The sequence below is a fragment of the Uranotaenia lowii genome, chromosome 3 (assembly GCF_029784155.1).
Source record: "Uranotaenia lowii strain MFRU-FL chromosome 3, ASM2978415v1, whole genome shotgun sequence".
Lineage (NCBI taxonomy): Eukaryota > Metazoa > Arthropoda > Insecta > Diptera > Culicidae > Uranotaenia > Uranotaenia lowii.
Genome location: NC_073693.1, coordinates 306,517,368 through 306,541,540, shown reverse-complemented (window position 1 = coordinate 306,541,540; position 24,173 = coordinate 306,517,368). Strand labels below are relative to the sequence as shown.

Genomic DNA, 24,173 nt, shown 5'->3' with positions numbered 1-24,173 from the left:
AGGCAGAAAACGCTCATCTTGCCTTGATTAATAGTGCTCTGTTCGCCCCAGGTCAACAAATTTTAGTAAAAACGCGTTTTAAAATTGATTAAAGTGAAAAATCAAAAATTTTATGATGGAGAAAATTGAGAAACAATGTGTAAATCATGTTGCAGTGCGTACATCTCAGGTCAAGATGATTTAAAGATCATAAAAGCTTATTTGGTGGTGCTAAAAAAATATAATATTTTCGTCACTTGAGAACCTAGCTGGTTATTATTTAATATTTCTGTAAAGATGAAAAGGATATTTCTTTTTTGGTGAAAAATTAATTTTATAGGTAGTACGAAACAAAGGACATTTATTTGAAGTTTTGATTTTTATAGTATGTAAAAAAATAAACAGGTTCATAAATTTTGAAAAAAAAAACATGAGACAAACTTTAATTAAAACGAATATATTATAAAAGGCGAAAAATAACTTTCAAGATTTCCGATCTGTTCGTTGTGTGTTTCATATTTTCAATTATTTCAATTTTATTTAAGTAAGCAATTAAGCAAGCAGGATTTAAGATACAAGATATTTCGTACTTAGTCTTCAACATGTTAAGAGCAATGCGTTCAATGTCATAAAATTGTTCGGAACTTTTTATATTAGGTACAGTCGAACTAGATAAGGGAGATTCCAGGGGACCGAACTTTTTTCCTCGCTTAAAGAAGTTTCTCAGTTTTCAAGAAGACATTAAACTTGTTTGTCTAAGCGTTCATTTTCATGGATTCAAGATTAAAAAATATGATGGCTAGCATCTTACAAATGCTTAAATCACCAACCCACAGACAGTTTATTTACTATGTATGCCGTGACAGTATTCGATCTCATGACCGTTGGCTTAGAAGGCGTGAAGCAAGGTTGCCGAAAAAAATTCTGTGTTTTTGACAAAAAAATTCTCGAATTCTGTGATTTGAACCGAAAATTCTGTGACGGATTTCTGTGATGGTTTTTCTAAGAAATTCATAAGGAAATCATGTCAAACATCAACAAATTGGAATTTTTTCATAGATTTAATTGAAAAAAAAAATTTACAAAACTTTGTTTTCATATTATCATGATATAAAGTCAGAAATAAAAAGTCGAAAATGACAAAAAAAAATTATAATTTTGGAAATCTCTACAAAATTTAGAAAATCTGTTAATTCTGTGAAAATTTTCAAAATTCTGTGATCTGTGACACAGATTCTGTGACGAAATTTTGCTCAAAATTCTGTGATAATACAGATTTTTCTGTGATTTCGGCAACCTTGGCGTGAAGGACGCCACGGAATATAGGTTTAAATGTAGAGCTTATTAACTTGACTTTTCATACTTGTTGATTTGAACGACTCATTCCAATTCAAATTTTTCTAGATTATTGTTGTTTTCAAGAAAAAATAATTTATGAAACTATAATGTTGCGGATACAACTCACACGGAGATTACATATTCATGGTGTGCAAAATTGAAGGCAAGGATAATTTATTTCGTACGGCAGCCCTCGTTTCACAACTTCTGTTTATAATTTTTGAAGCTGATTGTTTACTATTTTTTATCCCGCCTACTTTTGAAAGGATAACCCGTAAATTATTTGAAAAAGATGTTTTAAATATCTTTTAATCAGAAAACAGCCATGGTAAAAAGATAACGTGCTCAGCTTTCATTCCACTGGTTCAGGTTCAAATCTCCATGCAGGAAAATTTTTCAAATAAGTTTAAAATTCTTGAAAATAGAAACAAATGTAAATAATATTTAATAAATATTAAAGGATATAAGAATTCTAAGTAAAAAACGGCTTTAGAATGCTTTATTTTTGCAAGATTTTTTTTCAATGTTTCATTTGAAGCTGAATAGCCTTCTACTCAGCTTTGTTAATGGAATTGAAAGTATCAAAAAGAACTAACTTATTGATTAAGACTGACTTATTAAGAGTAAACTTATAAGAGATCATTCTATGGAACTTTTGGTTACTTGGGTATGAAAAACTTCAATCGTATGTAAATTCCATGCTCAAAGCAAGGTGTGTATTAGATCGCTGCAAAAAATGATTTTTTTTTCTCCCATATGTTTTTTCGATGCCTTTTGGAACACCGAGCATCAGTGTAAAATTTTAGATGATTTGGTTGATTGCTGAGTTAGCGCAAAGCGTTTTAGTTTTGTCTGGAAAAAAAATTGTTGTACATTAAATCATCCACCAAACTCAAGACTAAGCTTGAAATGAAGTTGGTCTGTGAATTTTTGTTTTGACTTTTCTTAAGCTTAATTTTTTGCTAACATGACAAAGCAGCTATGCATTTCACGAAAAAAGTTATAACCATTTCAAAATTGAAAATCTAAATCCATTGAAAAGTAGTTGAAAATAGCTGACTTTGCTTGCTGGAATTTTTACTAATTTCAAAAAATGTTATTGCAAAGATTATAGCTTAGCTTAGCTTGATTGACTACTCACATCCACCTTCAATCATTGAACTCGAAACAATTTATTAAAAGCTGTCATACGAAACATAATTTGTACATATTTTGTTATCATCCAACATTTATATTTTAAATGCTAATCTTTATCTTGATTGAATCATTTCGAATTCCATGATCGCTGGAGTGGGTCAGTAGAACGAATTTCACATTACCAATGGTTGCTACTCCGTGATTGACCGAGGCCATCAATTTTGTACAAGGGTCAAAAGAATGGTTCTTGGGATTAGGAGCTCATTCTCAATGTACAAAACTGATGCTTTCTCTTTGAACATCAATAACGGCGCCGGCCACGTCCTAGTAGTCAATAGATAGTTAGGAAAAATAGAGAAAAGGATGAAAGACATAAATTTACACTTAAGCACCGAGGTCACCTCTGCAACCTAGCAAAAAATTTGATTCGGGAGTATGGGTAAAAATCATGCTTTAACGGGCAACTCAAGTAATTACGGGATTATATTTTTTAATTTTAACAATGTTTTATTGTTATGCAAGGGGTTTTCAATTATTGTTTCTAGACTTTGTCTCATTTTAATAAAAAAAAATTGTATTGTGATAGCATACACCCTATTAATTCGATTAAATATACATACTTCAAATATACATACTTACAACAAATCATCGAGAAAAATACAGAAAATCAACTTTATTTTTATAATGTTGTAATGAAATTTGACATTTTACTCATTCGTTGCATACTCACATATTTGAAAACTTCTGATATTAAATAGTGGTATATTTATTGCACATTGCATAAGTTGTATCAAATTAGCTGGGATACAGTCAACTACGATTCACCTGCAGCCTCTCCTGGCCAATGGCATTATGATTACACTGATTTTGCTTATTTAGATTGCAAGTTCATCTTTTCTCTTTTCTTCCCCAGAAAACTTTTCTGCATCTTTAGTTGAAGTTGATATTCAATGTTAAATCTTCAGAAAAATAATCAAATTTACGTGCTTCTGGAACTGGTTAACAATGAATTATTTTAAGCTATCTCATTTGATTTAATATTCCATCAAACTTAGAAGATAACCCTTTAAAAGATCATTTGATGTGCATCTCCAAAATAACTCACGCCCAAACTTGTAGCTTTAGGTTACTAGAATAATTCTGATCTAACCTAGTTATTTTGATATCAGTCCTTATTGATATTTAGAAACCCTCCTGCTTTAGAATTTGGTTAGAAATTAGAGAATTCTAATATTTAATTTAATTGTGAAGTCTTGTTTTTCCTTGATATTTTTCATCCTTTTCGTAAAAGTCTGATTTTATACAGTCCAATACCTCAAACCTTGGAAAAAAGGAATTTTAGTTAAATTAGTTTTTCAGTGTTTTATCTGGATTTTTAATTGAAAATACATTAATTTTACGCATAAAACAATATCTTTTCACGACTATTCACACCATTATATTTGAAAATATATAAAATTTATTTTGAATCATATACCTATTGGTTTATTAAAAAAAACTTGGCATTTGAATTTTCCTACAACTTTTATTACATTCAAAACTTGACAAATTAGAACACCTTAAACAAATAATATGTATTATTCAAAACAAAATTTACTCTTCGAAATCATGCAAGTTTTTGGACAAATTGTGAAAAACGTGAGTGCGGGTATTGCAATCTTACTTTGTTAACGGTTGTAGAAGTCCATTGTAGCGCACTTTCTAAATAGTAATTTTCATTTAAAGATCGATGCCAAATCAAATCCAATTTAATTCTACAAAATACACATTTCCCATAATAAAAATCTACTACGCATACTAAAATGGCTTTTATTTATTCCAAGTGATGTTAGTTTGATGTACGATCCGTTTCTTATTTAAGTGAAGTATAATGTATCAATTTTTGCTCATTTGCTACTGGTTATTCATATTGGTTTGATATTTGGCGGCATCTTTGTATGCTCAAACTATGAATAGTGTTCGTTCAAATAATAATACCTGCTATTCTTTGTATATTGTTTGGTAGTATTATCATTTTTTTTTTTAAATATTTCAATTGGACAACAAGCACTAGTCAAACCTCAACGAAACGATTTATTACATAGATTTTAACTTGTAATACTTTTGTTGTGTTTGCTTATGTATGTACGAAAAAAATACTTTTGCTCTTCTTCGGACACAAACCACTAAATTCTGCAAAAAACAACAATACTTAGACCTTAAAGCGAGTTTGGCTTTTTAAAACCTTAACCTGAGCCGTTTTTAATAAACTTATTGAAAAAAAAAAAACATCAAATCAAAATCCCTACAAAATATTTAAGCTTCTAAGCAATCCCAACGCCCCCATACCACCTTTTACAAATTATTAGGTATATTTTATTTCAGAAGATACAACGATTAGAGTTTTAGTGTTATGCCTATATTCTATAATCAACACTTGCTATTCGTTGATAAGGAAATCAGTAAAACATTTCCTAATAAAATCCCCGTTTAATTCAAGTTATTTGTTACTAATGAAATTTTTTTTATTAGAGTCCTAAAAATTAAACAATAAACAAATATAAACATCGTGGAGAATTTTTCTTATAAACGGAAAAAGATTTTTATCTTAATACTAAACGGAAAAGAACAACTTGTTACCGGGATATTCCAACGTGGGAGCATCGTCATAAGAATTCACAACTCGGCAATTTGCAACACTACTCCACAAAAAAAAAATACTTGTCTCCTTGTTAAAACAAGGATTTTGCACCAATCCTACAGTCCTTGGAGAGTTCGGAGAAATCATTCTTCAGGAGATTTTTAAAATATTATATTTTCGATTCCCAATATAATGTTCCAGGATTGGAATCGAATTACTATCAATCAATGTTTTTGCAAAGATTTTATAAATCAATAAATTCTCTGCAGGCCGAGAAAACTAGTGCATTGAATCAAAAGAAATGCATTTTTGAATCAAGGTGCTAGAAATTATTATTTGTTCCAGCCTAATTGAGAACGGATATTAAATGTACAAACCCAGATCCAGACATCTGGAACAAGATAAGATAGAAAATATAGAAATATTCATGTTTAGAGATCGCTCAATGAAATTCGCAATTATTCAATAAATAAGAGAATGTGATGAATTGTTCATTGTAGGGTAGGCATTTCAGAATTCCCGGATATGTTCAGACGGGTAAAGTGGACAATTCAGCGAGCGAAGGTCTAAATTGGGCTCTATTTGTATGTGCGTGTTTTATCCAATTTTTTTTCTGGGTAATTTTTTTTAAACGAACACAAACGCATACAGGATCTGAATAAAACTTGATGTTTCCTCGAAGAGATTCCTTTTCTTTAACTCTAAGCGTACATCTTTCGAGGAAATTATGGCTAACATCTCATAAATGCTAAAACCACCAACCCATAAAAAGTATACTATGTATGCCGTGACCGCGATTCGGTCTCATGCCCGCTGGCTTAGAAGACTTGAAGGCTATCCTCTATGCCACGGGCTGCGGCTAGTTTGAAAAATGAATTGAACGCTGCTGACGTGATTCGATAGGTAGGTGGTTTAGTCGCTTCATTATAGATATTTTTTAATTATCACTGAATTCTGCTTAGAATTATCCGGATTTTGTGTTGAAAAATTCGAAATCAAATACCCAGATTTTGCCAGGTATTGTATAAGTTTGTGCTAATTTGCTCAGCCAACGAAAATGTGGGGAAAAATTCTGCAATTTTTACTGGAGGCCTCCTCCCTAACTTTTATTAGAGTGAAACTATTCGCTATATTATTTCAGGGGGTTATATTAATTATTTTAATTCCGATTTTCAATTTCTTTCCTAGTTTTCTTGAACTTAAAGCAATATGATTAACGCAATTTTTAAATTATAATTTTCCTCGGGGCCACCTTATGCCGTGGGGGGGGGGCGGGTTGTGAGGGCAATTACCCTCCATTGCCCCTCCCCCCTTTAATACGGCCTTGTAAAGTTGGAAATTCGCCCGACTAGTAAGATAGAAAAACCAAAAAAAGAAAACGAATCGGAAAATTAAGAAAAAAAGGAAAATGAGTATGAAAGAAAGAACAGAAAGACATCGGCAGAAACAATAACTTACGTGATAAAAGAGTCAGAATAAAAAAAGGTCATCAAATTGAAACCACAACTGGTGCAAAAACTGATGTTCCCATTTGTTACAAATTATAAAACTAATAAGATGGAAATGAAAAATTTAAATTAGGAAATTGACACATAAAAAAAAGTCAGCAAGGTCAACAAGTGAGAGAGCAATAGAAAAGGTGAAGAGACTATAGTAAACATGCTGCAGTGTTGCCCCAAGATTGCCATTAATAAAACTTCTCGTGACTGTTGTTTAGGATAAACGTACAAAGTTGATCGATATTCTATTACTTCATATTTGTGGATACATTTACTTTGTTTAAAATTGATAAGAAACAATTAAGCATTGATTCGCTTATTTGTTAAGAAAAAAATAACTGGCGATAAAATTTTAATTAAAATAATAACGATACTTTTGCTTTCGCAATTCCTATTTTTCAGTTTGACATTTCTTTTGCTCGATTGGAATGACACTAACAGAAAATTGAAATTTCCAATCGGAATATATCGTCTCCTTGTTGAATAAGAAAGTCAGAAAATCAAAATGTTCAAAATTTCACCAGTTCAATTTCAAACAGAACTTTGAGATATTGGTAGTAAGACGTTCTTGGACTAGAACGGAGCTCCAGAAAGTCATTTCATTCGTTCAAATTGTTTTGTGTCTCCAGGGATTCAATCATTGAAAAGAATACAACCAATTTCTTTTAAAGGCATGAACCGTTTCAAATAAAAATGTTACATAAAAAAATCAATTTCTTAGGTTGAAACGTTTAAAAATGAAGAAATAATTTGTTACTAAATAATTATTTGGTTAGAGATGATATTTATGTACATATCAGGGAAACTTACCTATAACGACAACTCGTTTCGTGTGTCGAAGAAGCATGCTTAAAGTACACGCACTAATGAGCTGCATCACTCCCATACCGATCATAGCACCGGCAACACTGTTTGGTCCCAACTCGCAGGACACGAAAGCCTGAAATGTAGAATGAGAAACTAACTAAGTAAATTATCAATTTTCCGGAATTCGGATGCTGCATCTTGGAATCCGTCAGGTATAAGAATTTTCAAATAAGGGCACAAAAATCAACATTTATAATTTTTATCTCAGATTTAAAAAAATCAAAAAAAGGAAAATTTTCATCTTTTAAAATCTTTGAATGTTCCCCAAATTCAAATTTATATAATGTTTCACGGGCCTGAATAAGCTCCATGTACTTCAGAACGAGTTTTATGACAGCGGGAATGTCTTGGGTAAGAACAAATGGCAATGTCATATTCTTTAACGGAAATGGATGGAAAGGGATGAGGTTATGTTCTTGTCAGGTAGGCAGGAGTTTGCAGGAAAAGTTTACTCTCTGTTTCTTTTGCTAACGACCGACGACGGCGCAACCAAACAACTAACTACAATCTGTTCTGAATCTTACGACTTTTCACACAGCTCACGACGGTTATTATTTAAGGGCACATTCCATTTGCAGTCCCAAGAATCTCATTTGCCAAATGTAAGGTGATTGAACCTGCTAAGGACGGTTTGATCAAACAAACATTTCTGTGTAAGAGTGTTGAGGTCATGTAGCAAATGTAGCAAAAAGAAATCTAGTAAGAAAATGTTCTCATTGAATGAAGCCATAGAAACATAGAATCAAAAGTCAAAGACATTCCAAATTTTAAACAATCCTAAAGTTATCTGGAAATCAGGAGCCGTTTCTCTCCTATATATTTTAAAGTGGCTCCAGAGAGTAAGACCGGATACCATCAGTAGTACTTTCAATTATAATTTTTAAATCTCCTTGGACTTTTTTTTAAACAACATGTGATTTCTATAAGAAAAACATTATTGGTCCGATTACGGGTAGAAAAAAGCACCGTTTACCCTACGGCTCAAGAAGGTCATAAAGATTTCATAATTCCCCCCCAAACCCTTACATGCACCAGAAACACACGGCTTACCTTCATAAAATCGGCCAACATGTAGGCCTGCTCGGTTCCGATAAAATACGCCATCGGTCCGGCGAAAAGCAGCGTATCGGACATCTTGCGAATGGAATCGAATTTGACGTTGTTGTCCAGATCGATGGTAAATCCGGTAATGGTCAGTGCGATAACTCCGAATATTAAATAAATCCCCATGAGTGGCGTGGTTCCACTGTAGGCCTGCAGCGTCAGGGTGTTCAGGGCACTGTTGTTGATGGGAATGTTCCGATCCCAAACGGGGCACAGGTACGAACCGCAGATTCGCTCCCCGTGGTCATCGGTTTCGAAGGTGCTGTAGGGAAACCGGTCCAGCTGGAAGTTTTCCTCCTCCTCCTTGCTACCAGGCACTCCGTGGTGCCCCATGCGGAAATTGTACAGAACGAATAGGGTTTCCTGAAAAAAAAAAATAAAATAAAAATAATGAAAATAAACAAAATGGAAGAGCTTCTTATCGGTTCGACACTAAAACACATAAAAAACATAAAAAATACCACTTTGTGGCGAATGGTTTCTTCGTTAGCATGAATAGAAATCCGTAAGTGATATTTTAAAAATATACCAATATTCAATTCATAATCAAAACACTTTAATATTCACCGAAATTTTAAAATCTTCCTGATGTCATGATTTGAAAATATATTTCAGTAAGTGGTGCTTTTATGTAAACCGGTTCAAAATTCCGCACAATCTGATAAAAAAATAAACGTGATTGGTAGCACAAACGAATTCCTAAAGTAAAAATCTTTTGATAGTTTTATGCTTCAGTATTATTACCCTGGTTGTGTGTTTCGAATAGAAGTGGCTCCAGAGATTTTAACGTGCGTTCAAAACCATGACCATACTGGTAGTTAAATTCAAAAAAAATGAAATGATTTTTGTAATGTTTGAATCTCTATTTTGTAGTTAGCTGCCACATAATGCCCACAATCTCGGTGAGAACGGTTCGCTTCTACATTTACCTCGCCATTCGCGTACGGGAAACTAAATGAAGAAAAGTGTTCGGTAGGTTACGGAATTGAAAACCTATTCGAAGAAGTGCAATGGAATAACCTGTGGATAATACGATGATACTTAGATATTATGGTTTTATGTTTGAAATCATTGTAACCAAGCGAGCGACGAACACCTTATCAAAATGGCGTCATAGAAAATGCTTGCTTTAATGAAATTCCATTTGAATGCCGGGCGACGGGCGAAGACAAATGTTGTGTTATTTGTGGAAGGCAATGGGAACAAAAAATATTGATAGAAAAAAAGAAAATGACGTGAAAAAAGCTACATATTGTAAATGAGGATAATTTAAAATGAGTTAAAAGGTTCAGTAAAAGCCGACAAAGCTACTAAAATCGAAGGAGTTCAATCGGGAGGAAGAAGAGTCAAAATTTTGATTTGAGGAAAATCAGTGGGTCAGAGTGGTGGATGAAGTGGCAGAATCATAAAGGCAGTTTTTAAGGTGATAAAGTTAAAAAGCGGTGATAACATAGAAAGCGCTGAGAAAAAAAGTCATTATAAATTAAAATAAGTGCGGGAGGCCGACTTGAAGGGTCTAGAGCAGCTGGAAAAAAGAAGAAGAAGAATAAGCAATCCACTTTCCGAAGCGAAGTTTTTTCCGTAATGAAAAGGACAGCTAAAGGGCTGGAAAGAAGTGGAAGCGAGAGTGCAGCGGAAAATCCGGCTTGCTGCGATCGAAAAAATAAAGCAAGAATCGGCTGTGGGAAAAGTGGTGTGGGTTTTCTGAAAATAAGTGGGTGGGAAGAGAGTGAGGAGTGAAAAGAAAAGAGCGCCTAGTTGGTTCTGAGAGAGAGCCTGCAGAAAGCGACCGGGTTAAAAGTGGTGAAAATAAGCTGACATTGATATAGTCGGCAGATCATCTGCGGCGGTGGAGGAGATCTACCGCAAACTGAAACGCGAAGCAGGAAGGATTGGGTTGATGATTAATACGTCCAAGACGAAGTACATGCTGGCCTGCGGATCCGAGACCGACCGAACCCGCTTGTCCAGTAATAACAAGGTCATGATCGACGGCGACGAGCTGGAGATAGTCGAAGACTTTGTCTATCTCGGCTCACTGGTGACCGCAGACAATGACACCAGCCGTGAGATCCGGAGGCGAATTATCAGCGGAAGTCGTGCCTACTATGGACTCCACAAGCAACTGCGGTCGAGAAGACTTTGCCCTCGTACGAAGTGTAACCTGTATATGACGCTTATTAGACCGGTTGTTCTCTACGGGCACGAGACATGGATATTGCTCGAGGAGGACCTGCGTACACTCGGAGTATTCGAGCGACGAGTGTTAAGAACCATCTTTGGCGGCGTACAGGAGAACGGAGTGTGGAGGCGAAGGATGAACCACGAGCTCGCGCGACTCTACGGCGAACCCAGTATCCAGAAGGTGGTGAAAGCTGGCCGGATACGCTGGGCTGGACATGTTGCGAGAATGCCGGACGACTGTCCTGCAAAACAGGTGTTCGCTACGAATCCGGTAGGAACAAGACGAGCGGGGGCGCAACGAGCGAGGTGGTTAGACCAAGTGGAGCGTGATCTGGCGAACGTGGGGTGCCCGAGAAATTGGAGAACGGTTGCTATGAACCGAGTGAATTTTAGGAATTATGTTCGTCAAGTTATGTCGTGAGACGGAATACTATGTAAATAAATAAAATAATAATAAGCTCTGTAGTCCCCTTAGAGGAAGTGTGGTTAAAAATTCTAATAAGTTTAGATGAATAGTGGAGAGAGGAAAAGTGCCAAACGAAGGAAATAGAGTAAAGGTGGATATTGGAAGCGGGAATCTATAAGTTTGATCAGTCGCTTGGGGGAAAACAATTTTGGCTGCTTTTGCTCTGATTAGAGGAAAAAAGTAGTCAAAAAAATTAATGAAATTATAAGGTAAGGTAAGTAGAGTGGCGGCAGCACGGTAAGATGGTTAAGGTGCTTTAAAGTTCAATTTTTCATATAACTATATTATGTAGAATGATCAATCACTTGCCAACTATCCAGGTATATACACGGATGCCGGAATACCTGATGAAAATTTAAAAAAAATGTAATTTTTTTTAAATTTTTTGAATGGTTGCGGAGGTGATTGAAACATTAATCCAAAATAAATACCAACATTGACACGAATACACACAGCCACAACAGATAACACGAAGCCATGGTGCCGGGTATGGAAAATTCTGCTTTAGATATACATATACATATATTTAGATGTTAATAAGAAAAATGCAGAGATGTTCATACTTTGGTAAAACTGCGGTGAATCCGTGCACCCATGGTGGATTACCAACATAAATACAGCTGCCACATAATGCCCACAAATTACGCATATTAGATGATATTGTCAGGTATTACTGTTGACTCAAATATTCCTATAAGGTACACCGGGACGGTGTGTGGACGGTTTTTCGTATAGGTCAACATTAAGAAATCATTAAAAAACCACCAGTGGATCAATTTCGATAAAATTACGTTCAATTTGATGCAGAACATCTTGTTTACAAACGCTGAAGAGATGAGCTCGATAGACGCAAAGCGAGAAAAGTTATCATGTAAATTGTTATGGACTGCTGGTGTCTTTACTTACCCCAATTTATGGGGACGGTAGATTTTCCTTTGAATTCTTAGGAAATTTTCAACAAATTTGTGTTTTATTGTTCAAACCGTCCAACATTTTGAAAAAATGTTCATGATACTATTATTAAGGCAACTTTCAGTGATTATTGTGTGTAATTTATGTTGCAACAAACGAGATCCATTTTTATCGAACATATATACTTATTCTAGAACATAAAAGTACTGTACCCAACTTTTCATGATCCGTATGCTAAATATAGCTAAATTGTATTGGATAAAGGAGAGAAAATTGGAAAAAAAGTTTCAACATCTAGTCTGAATAAAGCCGTTCCCACTTTGGGTTTGGAGACAAAATTTTAGTTTTTTATAAATACTTTTTTTTCTTCATTTTTAACCACCGTTTCTTCTCCTAACTGGTTGTTCCGAATGTAAAATGTTTCGTCAAGAGCCAGCTAATTTACGAGGAATTTGCAATTGAAAAAGATGCACATCAACTCGACCTCGTATAGTTCAAAATAAAAAATTAACAAAAAGTCGCTGTAAACGTCCGTTATTGTCGGAATCGTATCTCTGTTACTGTTATTGGATAAATTACAAGTTAACTTAACATTGTGCATTAAAAGTTTTAAAAAATTGTGCAGTTATAGTTTTTCTTATTATCTAAAAATTTGCGCCGGGGGTCTTCACATTTTCCCCAAAATGGCAAACTGAGTTCATTTTTCGACTTAAAAACACATTTTTTCCAGATTTATAACATTTTAATTTTTCGAGTTAGATTCCGTTATATTTTTCTGAAATAAAATATCACCATATTTCAAAGCTACATAACTCTGTTATTTTTCAACAGAAATAATAAAATAGCGCATCAAAACGCATTGAAATTTTACCAGCTTTTCAAATAAAATATTTGAAAAAAAAAGTAATGACCTTTAACATGAAAAATTGTAAATAAGCTTTAAATTAGAGATGTACCGTATAGTGGTATTCGGCGAACGGTCGAATATCGAATATCGAATATCGAAAAAGCTATTATTTCAGTTTTCTTCTATTTCTTCCATCTTAATGCCCCTCATGTTTTTGAGTTGATTATTTTCAACCACATGACTTATTACATGATCTTTTTGAAGTAGGAGTTTCTCTGATTTTTAAAATGTCACCAATAACTTAAAGGACATCAGATGACTTGTCGCTTTTAGGGCGATTATCACCAAAGAGAATATGTTGCTGTGAAATCTGGGACAAAACACGTTGAAACATGGGCAAAGCAATTCGATATCGCTTATTTGAATTAAATGAATTTCAAATTTGAGCAAGATATCTTCAAAATAGTTGTTTAAAAGATCGATGATCTTTAACATTAAACATAAACATACCATACTTTTTACCACACGGTCGGGCAATTCAAGACGATTTTTAGGAAAAATTGTAGAAAAGGCAAATCTTAACAAATCTTGGCCAAAAACATAGAAAAAAGGAAAGTGAAATTTCAAGTTTTCATTGAATCACAGCAGCAGCAAAAACAAGGAATGTATCTTATAATCATCTTATTTTGTTGTAATAATCAAATAAATTCACCGAATTTCAGAAGTCAAACCATTTTAATTTTTAATAAGTTTCTCAATGTTTTTCAAATCTGAATTTTTGTGTTTTGAAAACTTAATCTTCTTGGAAGCCTATAAATCTAAATTTTTAATTAGAAAAAGATAGTTTCTAACTTTTGTCCTGTCCTTATGCGCTTGAAAATTTATACCTTTATAATTTTTTTTTTACTTTAAAAAGCCTTTTTTTAATCGTTCATTATTTATTTATTCTAAGAAAAGTTCGGAAAGTTATTCGAAGTAGCAACTTTAAAGCTCTATTTCAATGCGCAACGTAGATTAAATAAGTATTTGCTTTGTGCTTTCAATAGCAGTAGCAATCGTATCTAAGGATTAAACAAAAATTCAAGAAATCTAAAAATTTTCAAAAAAAAGTTAGTTTTTTAATCGATTTAGCAATAAATTTTAATCAACCCGGCTAAAATCCGGGAAGTTTTAAATAATTTTTAGGCATCCTGGTCAGATTGGACTTATCTCAAATTTTGTATTGGATTTATGGACAAGCCTGGATATATCAAGAAAATCTGGAATAAACGATAATCGAAGCATAAAGCTATCTACAGCGAAATATATCTAGAATGTTTTACTGAAACCATGAATTTTTGATAATTATGTGAGTTTTCAACATTACTTTTGAATATTATATAAATAATACAAAATTTACAAAAAAATTCGTACACGAATGCAAAAAGTTGGTAAAAGGTCCTTAATTAATTAAATAACAATTTAAAAACGTGTTAGAAATCCGAAAAAATACATGTAGACATGTGTACATTGAATTTAGTTAAAATTTCTCTAAAATTTCGTCAAAATAATTTCGTGAAAACCTCTATTTTAAATTGATTTTTTCCTTTTTTTAAGTTATTTCGAAAACTAAAGCTGACAGATAAAAACTTATTGAATATTTGGATTTAATGAGATTCTTTTTGCCTTGTGTAATAGGTACATAGGTACACCTTCCATAAGTAAGGAAATTTGCATAAACAATTCATTTTTCTAAATTAAATGAGATGTTCTGATTATGTATCGAACTTGGTAAAAAGGCTAGTGTAGGATAGATATGAGATAAAGGAAAATATAAAATCGATATACCTCACAATTGCTCCTTAATATGTTGAAGTTTTTTGAATCAGAACCCAAACTGGTCACCCTATCAATCGCTTCAAAACTAATTGATCAGTTTAAAAACTTCACAGGAACTTTAAAAATAACCAGTCTGTAGAACCAAGTAGGGTGAGTGCTCCTACTTTGGACCTAGAACCTACTTTAGTCCTAAAATGCCGGAAATTGTAAATAATTCATTTGCTGGCAATGAATAAAGATATTCCCATGCACACAATGATCCCTTATTCTTTCTGAATCCTGTCGTGATCTGAGGGTTTTCCTTGCCATGTTGTCCGTCTTCTTGTGGTGGTTTACTCCCGTTTCCATAGAGTGATGTTTGATGTTTCCGAAATTCGATTTAAGAATGACTCGATTAGCATTTTTTAGCAATAAAATTTATTTTTATTTATCGTGTTTGTACGTCTATACATATTTAAGTTCGATTCAAGTGACACAGATTTTTCTCCTTTTCAGCTTTGATTTTTGCTATTACTATCATTATTTCAAGTGACTAATCATTTATATTTAAGAATTTGTTTGTATGAACCACCTAGGTGGGATTCGTTTGGTTTAAATTTGAAAGATTCCTACTTAGATCTACTATTTACAACTTATGACTAACTAACCTACTATCTACAATGAATCTACTATATACAAGTTGCTTATCAAAGCATGTTCGGAAGTTTGGCATTTATCTACAAATTTGGATCTAATGTCAGATATCTTGATATCAATTTTTGGAATGTCCGCCTCTTGGTGTAGGTTAGGTATCCTGGTATTGAAAGGACGATCTAGGATCATCCGTAGAAGCCTGTTTTGTGTCCTCTGTAACTTGTTCCTGTGAGTTTGTGCGCATGATCCCCACACCGGAGCAGCGTAAAAGATCGCGGGTGCAATTATTTGTTTGTAGACGGCCAGTTTGTTATCCCTACAGAGGCGAGATCTACGTTTGATCAACGGATATAAACATCTGGTCAGAACGGAGCATTTCACCAGTGTCTTCTCAATATGAGAGCGAAATAATAACTTTTGGTCAATCAACAACCCAAGATATGTTACTTCAGCGGACCACTCAACCCTTGTGCCTTCCATAGTCACAACGCAAGATGGAGGAGGAACTAATTTAGGGGATTGCCTGTGCAGGAACAGTATGGTTTGTGTTAGAGGAGTTGATCTTGGAGTTGTTGGAGATAGCTACGGATAATTTTTATAAGGTGTAGTGGGAAGTTAAAGGTACAGAGTTTGTACAAGAGCCCTTCGTGCCATACGTTGTCAAAAGCTTTCTCAATGTCCAGCAAAGCCATTGCTGTGGACTTGGATACAGCCCTGTTTCTTTGGATAGTGTTCATCACTCTTACAAGTTGGTGTGTAGTGGAATGGCCGTGTCTAAAGCCAAACTGTTCAGGCAATAAAATGTTGTGATCTACAACAAACTGGAGCAGACGATTGAGAATGAGTTTCTCGAACAGTTTGCCCAGCGCTGAGAGGAGACTTATGGGTCGGTAGCTTGAGGGCAGGCTAGGGTCTTTTCCGGGTTTGAGAATCGGAACGATCTTGGCTTCCTTCCAGATGCTTGGATAATAGTGTAATTCTAGACACTTGTTAAAGATTGAGCTCAACAGCACGTAGGCTTTGTTGTTAAGCTTCTTCAAGATTATATTAAAAACTCCGTCAAACCCGGGGGCCTTCATGTTCTTGGTAGCCCTCAGCGCTGAGCTCACTTGTTCGGCAGATATTCTGTCTTCCCGGGGTACTGCACAAGGGGAGTTATCAAGGGTGTGGACGCATTGCGCAACCTGACTTGTAAAGGGACTGACTATATTTGAGCCAAGTAAATGCGATGAAGCAATGTGGTTTCCAATCGCATCTGCCTTCTCAACAGGGGAAATAAGCAAATCTTCTCCAACTTTGAGTGGAGGAACTGGTTTAGGGTGTGTTTTCAGAACTTTGGCTACCTTCCAGAATGGTCTGGACCGTATGTCCAAATTTTGAATGATACGTCCGAAATTTTCGTTTCGGAGTGAGGCCATTCTGGAAGCAATCTCCTTATTGAGATCAGTCACTTCGATTTTAAGATTTAGATTTCCGGTCCTCTGAAACTGGCGTCTACGAACATTGCGAAGTCTAATAAGAAGCTGGGTGTGGGAATCAATTGCAATAAACTTACCCCTCACAGGAACACGTCGGATGCACGCCTCATCGGCCACGGCGATTGCTTGATTAAGACCTTCTAGAGCCCGGTTGATGTCCTCATGGTCAAAGAGTGGCGGATCCTCTTCGATGTTGCCGTCAACCATTCGTGCGAATCGGGCCCAGTCGACCAGGTGGTAGTCCTTCCGGAGTTGAGGTGGTCGTAGAACAGCAACGGAGCCAACTTCTGCCACCACAGGGTAGTGGTCGGAGCTGAGTTCATTGTACACTACCGGCTTGGAGATCGTGGTGTTCGTCAGGAATAGATCCAGGGTCGAAGGGTTACCGGCTCGAGAAACGTACGTCGGTTCATCCGGAAATTCGATCGTGTATAGTCCATGTTGTGAGTGGTCAAAAAGCAGTCGTCCGTTTTGGTTTTGGCAATAATTCCGCCAGGCTTGGTGGCGGGCGTTGAGATCGCCACCGATAACAAGACGGCAGCTAGAGCGTGTAATGGCAGCTAGATCTCTGGATAGTTGTGGTGCCAACCCATTGCTAGTGAAGCACTGACGAGGACAGTACACTGCGATGAACCTGATGCTTCCGGTCGCAGTTTCTACTTCTATGCTGATTGTTTCGATAATGGTGGTCCGAATATTTTGCAAGATCCTGTATTTGATGTTTTTACGTATGACGATTGCTACACCGCCCCCCCTAGAGCTGGTGCGATCTAGTCTTACGATGGTGTGGTCCGGCAACCAGAAACTGTCACCGGGTTTTAGGTGGGTCTCGGAAAGCAGACCCACATCGATGTTGTGCTTGCCGAGGAAATCAGCAAGCTCGATAGATTTTGCCCTTACAGAGCAAGCGTTCCAGGTCATTACGGTGATGGGTTTAGGATCCATACTGAATAATGAACGTTCCTAGTACCTGAATTTGCTCAGGTTTGTTGCGACACCGGCGTAGGGCGACAGTCATATGTTCGAAGATGTTCAACAGTTCCTCCGGAGAGAACTTGTCGGATTCTTCAGATGATGTTATTGGGCGCCAACCAGGGGGAGATGGCGAACTTGGACCAGCGGGAGGGCCGGTCGATGTTGGGTTGATTGAAGGCTGCAACCGTGGCTGGGGTATCGGCTTCGATTGGAGTGGCGGGAAATCCGTGTTAGTAAAGCGCAAGGGTTTGGTTTGGCTTTGCCTTGGTTGATGTGATGTTGATGCCTTTTTTCGGATCTGTTTGTATGTTTCTCGTTTTGGACAACTCCGGTCGTTGCCCTGATGGTCAGCTCCGCAGTTGGCACACTTAACTGTCGAATCACTGTCGTCTTCTACGGTACACTCCGACGAAACGTGTGGCATGGCACATCGACTGCAGCGCGGCAACAGGAAACAGTTTCGGGTGCCATGACCAAAGTTAAGACACCTCTGGCATTGGGTGACGTCTTTACGACCGCCTCTGTACTTCTCCCAGCGGATTCGGACGGCTAGGAGGGTTTGAACTGCTTTGAGGGCATTCAATGTGACCGTGCCCTTCGGAAAATGAACCAGAAAAAGGCTGTTTGAGTACTGCTTCACTTGTTCGTCCTTCCTTTTGATCCTGAAGATTGCAGAAGGCACCAGCTTGTATCGGTCCTTCAATTCCTGACCAATTAGCTTAACGTCAAAATTTGGTAGGCCGCGGATAACAACTTTGAACGGTTTGTCACCAGGAATATCGTGAGTGAAAAATTCTAATTTAGAATTTCTCAAAAATTCTGCAACACGTTTGTAGTCTTCTCTGGAGCGGGTGTGAACCTTGATGCCTATGCCACGCAGTTCATATTCGGCGGATATTCCTATCGAAGCAAGGTCGCTAATAAGCTTTTGCAGTGGAACGTTTTTAACTACCAATGGGGGCAGTTTCATTTTCACCGACGGCCCGGCGTTGTTGACGTTTTCCATGGAACCACCGAAGTCACCTACGTCGCTGGCATTTGAGGCCAGGGTTGCCAACTATTTTTCAGAAAAGTCTGGAAGATTTTTAAAAAATGTCTGGAAATGTGTGGAAATGTCTGGACAACTCAGTTTTGAAGGTGGTGACCTTTTTTTTTGGTCCCCAGATCTCAAAGTTGCAATAGTATTTTTTTGTTACTATTTCAAATAGTCACGTGCTCTGGCTGAGTCTCAATTTAACATACATCTTTAAAGTATTTTCCAATATTAATAGGCCAATTTTTGCGTGCAAGAAAGTCCCTCGTAGCAGTCATATTCGCGCTTATCGTACGCCTCCATCTGATAGAGCGATCCCTAGCGTAATTACCATTCTCTCTATTACATCTCTCAGTTATCTCTGTAGAAACTAAATTTGGAAGTAAAACCACGTTGTAGAAAAAAAAGTATTTTATCTGGATAAAAATCAATTTATATTATTAGTAACACAGTTATTATTCCGTTCCAGATTTGTTAAGTATAGAGTTGCGTAGTTATCTATATGCGAAATATTTTGAATTTATTCGGAGACTTATTTGTAAGTAAATTAAAGTTGTCATAGAAATCCTATAAACTTCAATAAAATAACTCTTTGTAGCTTGAGCTTGAAACAACCAAAGAAAAGCGTTTTCTCGCTTTGAGAGCTTCGATTGAATTTTGACGAATACCTTTGAATTCAAAATTCATAAATTCTTATCATTTCCTGCCATATTATACCATGACCAAATTGAATTTTCATAGTTTCTAAGGACAATTTATATCCAAACCCAAAAGTCTGGAATTGTCTGGAAGAAATGTCAAAAGTCTGGAAGTCTGGATACCTGAAAAAAAGTCTGACAAAAGTTCAAAAAGTCTGGAAGATCCAGACAAAATCTGGAAGGTTGACATCACTGTTTGAGGCTGTCTCTGTACAGCGTACGCTTTTCGAGGCGCAATTACTAGCGCCGTCCGATGGGCCACGTTTCGTCTTCTTGGTATTATCCATCGAAGTTGGGTCAGTTTTCGCAGGGCTCGTTCCTGCCTTCCTCTTCTTTCTCGCCATCGTCTCGACGACGCGAAAAACGCTCGCGGTGCGAACTCTCGCACAAAACGGAAAACGAAAGCACTAAACTTCACTGAGCGAAAGAAATACGTCCGAACAATACGACGGTTAAACAGGGAATGACTCGATTAGCACAAGTGCCGTTCTATTTATAGCTAAAAGTTACCGCGCAACAATGAACGAAATGAACATATTTTTCAATCGAAGTAGTCCGATTTTCTCTAATTCCGCATGTTGTTCATTTGTCCATCAATCATTAGTGCGTGTTGAGGAATTCGAAATTATCAAAGTACGTTCTTTTTTTTCAACATTGTTTCTTCTAACATTATTTGATTTTATATTTTCCTTTATCTCATATCTATCCTACAGCTAGTTTCCCGGAAAACGCCCATAGAAAGTTGATGATTTGAAAGTTTAATAGAAAGAATTTTTTATAGAGATAACACCAGATCTCGAAGTTTTGTACTTTTCTAAGTCGTTAAATTTTCCAAATTTTCTTTGGTCATTTTAAAATTATAAGGTCGGTTTTTGTCAAAAATAATGTTTTTCAAGATAACACTAGATCTTGATGTTTTAAGCATTTTGAAATCATTTGGCATCAAAATTAAAATTTCGATTTTCCGATATTCTTTGGTGCTCCTTTTTTTTATTTTTGAGGGAAGCACCCCTAAATCAAGTCCGATAGAGATGAATTTGGCATAGGTCGATTTTTGGGCCAATCTACAAAATGTTTTTGGTCTGATTTCAAAATTCTATCATGAAATTTTTCCCATATATCCATTGCCGCCCTAATGTACATGAATATGTAAGAATATTAGAGTGACTGCCAGATGGGACAAGTCAAATTTCAAAATACGACCAGATATATTTTGCTGATTAGCGCCAAAAAACTGACTTATGCTCTGATGAAAAATCGTCAAATTGTTACAAAAAAGAATGTTAATTCTTCCATTAAAAAATGGGTTAACGAAGAATAGAAAAAAATGCTGAAGGCTAAAAACCTCTCAAATAACGACAAAACAAGAATAAAATGCAACATCAAGGGAAAAAGCAAAGCGCTATTTGAATGAACGATTCAAAGCAGTGCGACTTGAGCGCTCGAAGCGATTTCTGACTAAGTTGAAGAAGAAACAGCTGTCATCGTGTTCTCAGACAAGAAACTTATTTCGATTGATCCGATGTCCAGAGAATGCGAGATTTATGCGAGCCCATTTTTGAAGCCTAATAACTTTCTTGTCTTAACTCGAATCAAAATAAAGTCTTGGGATGAAATATTTTTCATAATTTGGGCTTTAAGAAAAATTGTATTTAAAAGAAATCGATCGAAGGTTACCAAAGTTATTGATGAAAAACTGGGTTTTCTGGTTTCTCCCGAACAACATGTCCCAAATACCATGCAATCTTCAGGCTTTTTGAGCTTCAGGCTTCACGTGATCCGATCTGGCCCAAATTTAGCATGAGATCTTGTGTTAGACATGAGATTAATTTTAGTCATGCCTGAATGAATAAAAAGTTTTTTTTAAGTAAAGTGTTTTTGAACCTTGATAACAGATTTTCGCATTTTTTATGGTAAAATCGAAAGATCCTAAATCCTGAAAGATCGAAAGATAATGTTTAGGCACCGGAACACTATTTCGGACCGAATTAAGAACTCGCGAATTTAAACTTAACTTCAAAATCGAAACACTTTATTTTCCGATTAGCGAGTAATGAGCGTTTTATTGGGGTGATCTTATCAACACGGCGGATTGGTTTGAACTGTGTTGACTATCATTGTTTAAGTTGCGAACAGGAGAAAATGAATATAACACAAAAACCTTTCGCATTCTTCTAATACACACAATTACAGTTTTTGCTAGTATTGATTTCAACAAGTAAAGAAAGCTTCAGTTCGAGCAGTGAACAGAGCTTATATCCATCCGAAAGCATTTTTAGATCACTTTCGGATGGATCTAACTTTGACGTTCTGCTGTGCGATGTTATTTTTTCTGTTCCCCTATCTGAATACTAACACAAATAAGCAGAGCGGTTTTACTCAAACATATGCCGCCCGCCTTGAAATACTATTTAAAAAATTTAATGCTAACGGTACTGTTTACAATATTTTTCCTTACGGTACTTTTATCGCTGTGTGCTCTTAAGATGCGAATTATTGCGTTTTGTTTTGGTCGTGTTTTACATAGTGTAGTGTAATGTAAGGCCTGTTCAACAGGCAATTGAAATTGGTTTCAATCGATTTCGATTGGTAAATTGTTGTTCACTCAGCCAATATTTTGGTCGAAACTAATCCAATTGACGTTCAATGAAGCCAATCGGAATCGATTGAAATCAATCGAAATCGATCAAGCTCGAGAGCAGGATTCGTTTCTATCGATTTCTATCACACTAACACAAATGCAGTTGTTTTCTGTCAAAAAACAGCTGATTTGGTTTGTTGTGAAAAATTATTAGAAAGAAATGAAAGTGGTGTCATTCGGTGCGGTGTTTTCTGTCGTGTGCTGAGTCGGTGGTGCGGTGCTTGTCGTGCTGAGTCAATTGTGCTGGTCGGTGGTGCTGCCATGCTGGGTCGGTGGTGCTGTGCCATTCATGCTGAGTCTGTGTTGCTGTGCCAGGTATTCTGAGTCGGTGGTGCTGTGCTAGTGGTGCTGGTCGGCGGTGCTGTGCTAGGGGTGCTGGTCGGTGGTGCTGTGTCATCAATGCTGGGTCGATGGTGCTGTGCGGGCATGCTGAGTCGGTGTTGCTGTGCCAGGTGTTCTGAGTCGGTGGAGCAGTACCGCAGTGAAAGTGATGTCGGTCGATGAGGTGTTGCTGTGCTGTGCTGTGTCAGTGGTGCATTATTTAGGAGCATCTTTCAGTCTAGTTAAAAACCACTTTAGAAAATTAGTTTCATGTGAAATTTTACTGGTAAAGAAACACACACGCCAAGAAAAGTGAACGCGCTTTTTTATTAGGCACTCCTCAAGCGGATTTATCTATGGAATGTTAAAACAATTATGTAAATAGTATACTTAAAATTAAATAAACCATTTAATTCGAATTCTAAATTGTTTATTATACTTTTACTTTCTATGGGTATTTATCCGAACCGGAACCATCAACTGTGATTCCACAAATTTGCCCAATGCTCTTCCCATGCTGCGTCGTTTATTCCTCCCATTCTGCTTCCAATGCAGCCTCCTAGGAAAACGTCCTCATGCGTGTTGTCTTTTGGTCCGGACTCAAAGGAAGCCTCTCCCGGAGCATTCCCGCCTATGTGGGCGGATCCCGTTACTTCTGGGAGATACCAGTGTCGAGAGTATAAGTTCGGTGCCGCTATGACCTGGGCCAGGACCGTCGGGGTGATGTACCTTCTTCGGCCAGTTGGACACTGGCCTGCAGCATCAAAAATTTTTGCCAATGGCTGGCAAAAAATATAAAATAAATAAATGAATAAAATAAATAGGAGGGTTTCTGTTTGTCAGCGTCACGGGTATATGATAAACTTTTTCTTGAAGAATTTGAACTCGAGCTGACGGTTATGCAGATCCTGTAACTGTGGAAATCAGTTTTGTCGCATAAGGTGTAGACCCGGCACATTATCGAAGCCGGTTCCTGCTGACCTATTCCAGGCAGTGTTGTTTTCATAACATTTCACCTCCCGGATCCTATTATTTCAAATTCTAAAGCTGTAGGGCCATGTTACAAATATGCTTCCAACTCCAGGATGGCCGTTCTTTGTCCCTCGAACACACCAGGATTGTTTCCGTCCGCCGATATTGAAAAAATGTAGAATTACAAAACAAATTATCTAAAAACGATTACGATTATGCTTTTTTTTTTATAAGAAAATAATCCCGAAACCTCAAAGTGCACAGCCAAATAAAAAATGAAAACAAACTAAGCGCATTAGTATTAGTGTCTGACTGTTCATTCAGCAGCCTGATTGAAATCGATCGAAGTCAATTGGAAAAAACAGCTGATCAACTGTCAATCCATTTCAATTGACTTCGATTGAGTTTCGTTGAACACACCTGTAGTGTACTTTATTGTTGCTGTTGGACCTGCTGCTGTTGTTAGGCTGGACTGGAACCGCGCTCACTGGACAATATTTCTGTTTCGGATTGGTTGCTGATCCATCTCATCGATTTCGCTGTTGGCTGCTATTCGACGTGTTCCCTCTCGGTATTCGGTAGGTTAGTATCACTTGCTGTCTGTTAGTGGCAATACGGTGATTTGGAATTTGATCTTCCTGCAGTACCCGT

General features: G+C 36.6%; 1 protein-coding gene across 2 annotated transcripts in view; it reads right to left on the bottom strand.

Moving 5' to 3' along the window:
• Positions 1-24,173, bottom strand: part of LOC129754142 (uncharacterized) — an 85,567-nt gene that overhangs the window by 43,785 nt on the left and 17,609 nt on the right. The window contains exons 4-5 of one of the 2 annotated variants that reach the window (XM_055750023.1): positions 8,491-8,907; positions 7,384-7,513 (exon numbers count right to left, since the gene is read on the bottom strand). The exons of the other annotated variant lie outside the window; for it this stretch is intronic. Of the exons in view, the coding sequence (XP_055605998.1) occupies positions 7,384-7,513; positions 8,491-8,907 (547 nt within the window). The remainder of the gene's footprint in view (positions 1-7,383; positions 7,514-8,490; positions 8,908-24,173) is intronic. 2 annotated transcript variants of the gene reach the window in all.